Raw genomic sequence first — 6,348 nt, forward strand, 5'->3', positions numbered from 1 at the left:
ATTTTAATGCATATTTTAATTACTTTTAAAATTACAGTGTTTACCTATTAGTTTATAATTCAGAAGGATATTATACATGGGTGCAGAGAGGAACCATTGAGTTGAATACATAGAACCAGATGGGTAAACAGCTGTTCCCAGTGGAGATCTTTGACTGTAGTAGTTGTCATATGAACAGAGATGATATGCTTCCTGTGGGCAAGTGCTTAAGGGCTTCTTGCCATTCAGTAAGGTCTGGCAGCAGTTTTGGCTGAAATCAATGAAAGGGTGCCCATTGGTTTAATGGGGTGAAGAATCAGGCTGAGTTTCTACCTTTTGTGCACATGTGGGTTGTATTCATGTAGTGGCCAGGGGTTGCAAACAAGGCCTAGGGGTTTTATTTTCTCCATCACATGGTTAGAAAGCTGTAGGAAAATTTTCCCACCTGGAGAATGAGCTTTAAATTAGTAAGTAAACTTGCGACCATTGTGCAGCCACACCAAGGGGGGGGGGCTGTGTATTTGTGCTTGCAAATGAAACGTTTGTGACTTTCCTCCTTGCAGCCAGCGGCCAGGTAGCGTTCTTCAGTCCCAACCCAAAACTGCCATGTCTTTTATACAGCTTTTGTCAGCAGCTGTTCCTAGGCCTTTTGCAACGTGACTTTGCTATCCACTAGGAAATGGGCTTACTATGACTGATTATTTCACGTAGGGCACTGAAGAGCCCCCCAGGGGTGGAGGACTGCAGGAGTTCTTTGCGACTTTAGCACTATGTTCCAGAACCGGAAGGTTTTCTGGAACCAAGAAACAGTTGCTTCCTTTTTCAAAGGCTATTTTGTTGTAACAACATTAAGAGGTTTCACCAGGGCTTCCGTGGAAATTGGTAAAATGCTGCTTTATGATAATATCTTGCTGCAGTGTTGTCCAGATAAACCTGGCTTCTGATCTGGTTGCTGGCTTGGAGAGATCAGGGAAGAGGCAACAAGATGGCTGATTACTTGAAGCTAGATTCCTCTTCAGATCTTAGGGTTTGGAGGACTACATCTTGCTGGGCCAAAGCCTCATGTTTCCAATGTGTAGAGAGCTGCACTTTTTTTGTTGTTTCTTGAAGGGAAATCTATAAAGGGGTGGGGAGCTGCATAAAGGGAGCAGAGGCCTCTTGGGTGGGGGAAGCAGAGAGGAGCAGGCAGCAGCATTTAAGAATAAAAACAGACTAAATTAACAGGCTGCCTCAAGCCAGCTGCACGCACGAGGCTCAGCTGCAAACCTGAGGGTGCGATTCTAAGGGCAGCTTTGGCAACCACATGCTGCTGTGTTCGTACCGGAGGTTTGCAAGCAGCAGAGCTAGCCAGAGAATTCCCCTGGCACAGATCTGCGTAGGCAGCCACAGGCTGTCCTGTGAGTGCCCTTTCCCATAAATTCTGTGTAGCAGGTGTGCTCGGGGCAGGATGTAGTGCTCTGTGCTGCAGAGCTGGAAGCAGTTTGGGATGGGCTGCCTCAGTCACATCAGGAGCCAGTTCAACTCCTGCAGCAGTTCCCATAGTGGCTTTAAACTGCCCCAACAACCCCTGGCTCTCAACTCCACTATTTCATGGCATGTACGGTAAGTGCAACATGGTCATATCCTGCACCTGTGCTCTGCAGAGATGCTGTGAACATCCCTGCTGATGGCTTCCGGTTTGACCTCTCACAGCACCTAGGATAGTGGAAATTACTTCAGTGGGCTAGGACCTGCCCTGAAATCATCCAGCCAATGTTTCTAAGAACCATTTGCAGTGGGCAAGTGCTCCTGAGCAGGACCAGGGCGCAGGCATTAAGCTGAGTTTTCTAGCCATGTGGTGCATGCAGTTCGGTGGGTCAGTGGGGATGGTAGAGTTTGAGCACTGAGGAGCCAAAGAAAACTGGCACTCCCTACATGTTCAGGCCTGATCTTGTATTGTGCTGTGTGAGGGGGTTGGGGGCGAACAGCTTCTTGTAGGGTCAAGCTCTTTGTATTGCCCATTAAAATTCCCACTCTGTTTTATGCATCAGAAGTACATTATGCCTTGCAGGCTCTGCGCTACATAAGAGCTGTAGATGGGGGAATATTCTTTTGGCAGGGAAGGGTAATGCACTGTGGAGGCCCACAGTTAGCCTTCGTGGGCTTGGAGAAAGGCAGGCATCCACAGCCTCTAAAGGTTATGATCCTGTGTGTGTGTGTGTGTGTACCAGATAAGGGAAGCAGTGTTCGTAAGTCTCTGGATGGGGGAAAGTGCTGGAGATCAGCCACTTACTGTAGCGTGGCCGGCAGAAACATTGGGAAAATGATCATGTTTATATAAAAGGCGAGTCCCTGGGTCACTGGGATCAGCTGGGGGTTTGCGCTGTGGTTTTCTTCCCCTGCCCAGCTGTGTAATGCAGCCTCTCTCCTCCTTTGCTTTCATGGTGGCATGTACAGTGGTGTTTGCCTTTGGTCCTCGTAAAGTTTAAAAACAGTCCTGGGGGAGGCTGGGTGGTTAGCACTGTGCACTGCTGTGGTGCAGACATGACCTGAGGTGTCTCCGGGCTGCCTAGAGTTGAGCCCAGTGGCAGATCAACAAGGTCCTGAGCCTTTCCAGGGCAAAGATGGTGGCTGATTGCACCTGGGAGGCCTTGCAAACAGGAGTGGGCGTTAGGAGACCCAGTTCTGCTCTGGTTCGGTTGTGTGAGACATTGACCGTATCACTCTCCCGTCTTCGGGCTTCTCTTTCCCCTCCCACTTATTTTCTGTATTGTCAGTTGAGGCTGCATGCTTTTCAGGGATGGGGTTGTCTCATACTATGTGTCTGACCAGTGCCAAGCGCAGTGAACCCCTGTTGCAGAAGGTATATAGCAGAACAGAAATTACGGGTTTTCTCTAAATGTTCTGAAAATAAATTCAAACCTCTTCACAGAAAAACAAAAAGAAGTATCTTTGCATAATGACCATGAGAGGGTGGAGGGGCATGTGTGCGTGTGTGTGCACGCATGCATAGAGAGCAGGAGTCATCAAGGGAAGGGAAGTCTGTATTGTACATGCAAATACATGGCACCCGCAAACTGCCACAAGGTAGGCTCTGAACTCCAGAAAATCTTCCAGCACAGGGAAAATCTACAGAAGGATGCAGAAATCAGTAATTCTTTCTGTAAACAGATAGCTAGGGAGTGTCTGGACAGGCTAGCCTGGAAATGAGTTAAAATGGATGTGCTTAAGCTCTGAAAGACTCGCCTCATCTGTGCTATAAAAAGCCATATGGGCTGCCTGTTCCTCAAGTCTGTTCCTCTGTAAGGTTATATAACAGTTGTTTTGGTTGGAGGGCTGGCATAAGGGAAGGCTAATAGCTGCTTTTGCTAGATGCGGTTCATGGAGTGGCTCCCACACTGAAATCTTGCCAACTCCTGCTCCTTTAGAGCCAGGCTCCGTCTTTCTTGTCCTCATGTTTGGTGCTGAGTTGCCCCGAGGATGAAGAGGTTTGGGATGGTACTTGACATGCCTCCAGGCCTGGGTTATCCAGAAGTTCAGGAGTTTCTGTGAAAGTCTGCACATGCCTCCAGAGGTGGGAAGGGATGAATCAGGCATTTAAAAGAGCAGCCTGTTCCAGAGAGGAAGTTGGAAGCAAAGAGAATGACATCAAGAGGCCAGAGGTGAAAAAACAAACCCAAACCCAATTCTGCTAAGCCAATAGCCCACCCAAGCCATGCTGGCTTCTTAGAGTCATTGCTCAGCAACATTTAAAAATAGGTTTTGGTCTTACTCCACCTCCTGACCATTACTACAAACAAAATGAACAAACACATCTCTGCTTTCCTCATCAGTCCTCTACCTTGTGGCTGGGACGAGGAAGCTGATCAGCCACAAGTTTCCTTGCTCTTGAATGCAGGGTCCCTGAGGAAGTTTGCAGATGTTTCTTGCTTGGCGAGTCAATGGGAGCTGGATGGCCCGACTTCTGCCTCTGCCTTGTAGTAGCAAACATCACGCTGGCAGGAGCACTTCTCTGGTGACAGGCTTCTGGAGTTGCAAGCTGGTGTTGCCCAGGTTGGATGGCCCAGCAGATAATTTGCTGACACGCTGCTGTGCCAAAGTTGAGCTACGTAACGCTGTTTCAGCTATGGAGCAGCCTCACTTCCTCCTTCCCATCCTAATGAAAAACAGCTGTGGAGCAGAGAGGCTGGAGAATGTGTGTAGATCCCACTCCCTCTTCAACACTGACGGCAGGGCCAGCTCTTAGAGGCTCTTCTGTGCCTTGGGCAAGCAGACCCAGCTGTACATGTTACTGGAGGTCAGGCTGCCCTTACTATTTTCGGTATGCAAGGAGATGGCCTGTCTCGATTGTATGGTATAGCTGGTTTTGGTTACCAGTGGTCAACTGTCCACTTTTACCACCACTAATTTGGGTATTCTGGTGTGTCCTTGGACTAAAACTGCACGAGAAATTATGCTGAGTGTTTTTGTAGCTACTGTTTTTTTTTTTTCTTGCTTTTATCATCGGTGCTACTGAGCACCTCAGACTCTTGAAATCTCTTCTGTTTTCATGCTTTAAACAGCCATTGATCCCATCATTCATAAATTAAGATGTCTCCTCTTTGTTTTTTGAACACATGCAAGTGAATCCTGTTGTCCAACCTCTGGTCACAAACTTGACTCATTTCCATGTGCACAGGAACAGCTTTCCAGAATCAAAGTATTTGTTGTAATGTTTCTGAGGGAAGGCAACGAGAACTGGACACTAGGATCTTCCCGCAGAGCTGACCTTTCGTTAGTGATGTGGGAGATGTGTGCTGTTTTTGTCTTCTCTTTGGTCCATTCATGCTTTCTTTGATTCTCTTCCCCAGATCCCAAAATGTCCTCTGAAACGGATACAGATATCTGCGCAGAATGGGAGATAAAGACCATCACCAGTGCACTGAAAACTTATTTGAGGTAGGGGAGAAAAATCTCCTGTGAGGTTTTTTTTTTTTTTGACTGCACAAATGTATCTTGCAATGCCCTGGTAGGAATAATCTGGAATAATAGGTTATTTTACAGGCCAGGATTGAGAGAGATTGGCAACCCTGAGAGGACCCCTAAGGCTAAAATATCAGAGATGCTGAAGGACGTCATTGTACAAGTAGCATTAGAATGACATTCCGTGTATAAGCATCATCCTCACCAGTGTTCTCCATATCCTGATTTTATCAGTGACCATTTTTATACAAGATTTTTTCAAAGTGCTGAGATTTTAAAGGGGAATTTTTTTATTGAGTTAATAGATAGTTGCTGGAATTGTAACAGCAATTATATTAGGTGTGTGTGAAGCAGGCAGTATTCAATTTGGATTTGGCCTGATTTGGGGGACAGTGATTCAATTTGCTGATTCAAATCATTGTCTGGATTTGATTCGGCCGAATATGAATCTGAAGATTCGATTTTTTGTTTTTTTGATTCAGAGAATCAGCAGTTTGGTCATAGGCACAGCGTTATATGGGTTTTGTTTGTTTGTTGTTGTTGTTTTTTGGTTTTTTAACATACCTTGAGGTACCAGGAGTGGCTCATGAATGCTGAGATGCTGGGGCAGATGGAGTGTCCTACAGGAGTGCTGGCGGGCGGGGGGCCTCCCCTGCTTGCTCAGCGGCAGACCCAGAAGTGGATCAGAAGTACTTCTGGTCTGCTTATGGGTCCGCCGCTGAGCGTGTGGGGGACCTCTGTACTCCCGTGGGACACTCCATCTGCCCCAGCATCTCAGTGTTATTGAGCCACCTGGTACCTTGAGGCATGTAGAAAAAACATATAAAATTGTGTCTATGGCCGAATAGTCATATCTCTCCGAATTGAATCCATGACCAAAGCTTCGCACAGCCCTACTACATATATAAAAAATAAGGTCCCAACAAAATAGGAAAGTTTTTTGCTGTTTTTGTTTTGGTTTTGTATTTTAGTAATTCTGCAGTATTAGTTGATTTAGTCCAAGAAAAGATATGAGAGTTAAATTTAGAACCTCATCTGTATATTACATCTCTTCTGGTGAAAGGGAGCTAGTTTTCTGTGTTGATATTGCCTGGTTCTGTTCTTTAATGACCGTGTGGCTTTTTGATAATAGCAGCCTTCAAGCTGCATTTCAGTTATTGTGTTACTGCTCAAATACGTGTGTGTGAATACTGCCGTTTCTTTTCCAGAATGCTTCCTGGGCCCCTCATGATGTACCAGTTTCAAAGAAGCTTCATCAAAGCAGCCAGTAAGTTGTGTGTTTTCCTTTTTTTTTTTTTTTGGTCAGTGCTTATCACAGTCCATTGAAAGAGGAAATCCTTCGCCAGCAAAAAGGCATAATCTCAAATGTAGTATCTTATTGCCTTGTGTATATATAAGCAGACTTCGGTAAATACTATAAAAAGAAGA

The 6,348-nt window shown here is 46.0% G+C and overlaps 1 protein-coding gene across 2 annotated transcripts in view; it reads left to right on the forward strand.

Annotated features, from left to right (window-relative positions):
* ARHGAP26 (Rho GTPase activating protein 26) overlaps window positions 1-6,348 on the forward strand; it is a 456,593-nt gene that overhangs the window by 222,388 nt on the left and 227,857 nt on the right. For both annotated transcript variants that reach the window (XM_019506355.1, XM_019506356.1), the window contains exons 15-16: window positions 4,809-4,896; window positions 6,129-6,187. In XM_019506355.1, the coding sequence (XP_019361900.1) occupies window positions 4,809-4,896; window positions 6,129-6,187 (147 nt within the window). The remainder of the gene's footprint in view (window positions 1-4,808; window positions 4,897-6,128; window positions 6,188-6,348) is intronic.

The sequence above is a fragment of the Gavialis gangeticus genome, unplaced genomic scaffold (genome assembly GCF_001723915.1).
Source record: "Gavialis gangeticus isolate Ggan-Ray unplaced genomic scaffold, GavGan_comp1, whole genome shotgun sequence".
NCBI classification, from domain to species: Eukaryota; Metazoa; Chordata; order Crocodylia; family Gavialidae; genus Gavialis; species Gavialis gangeticus.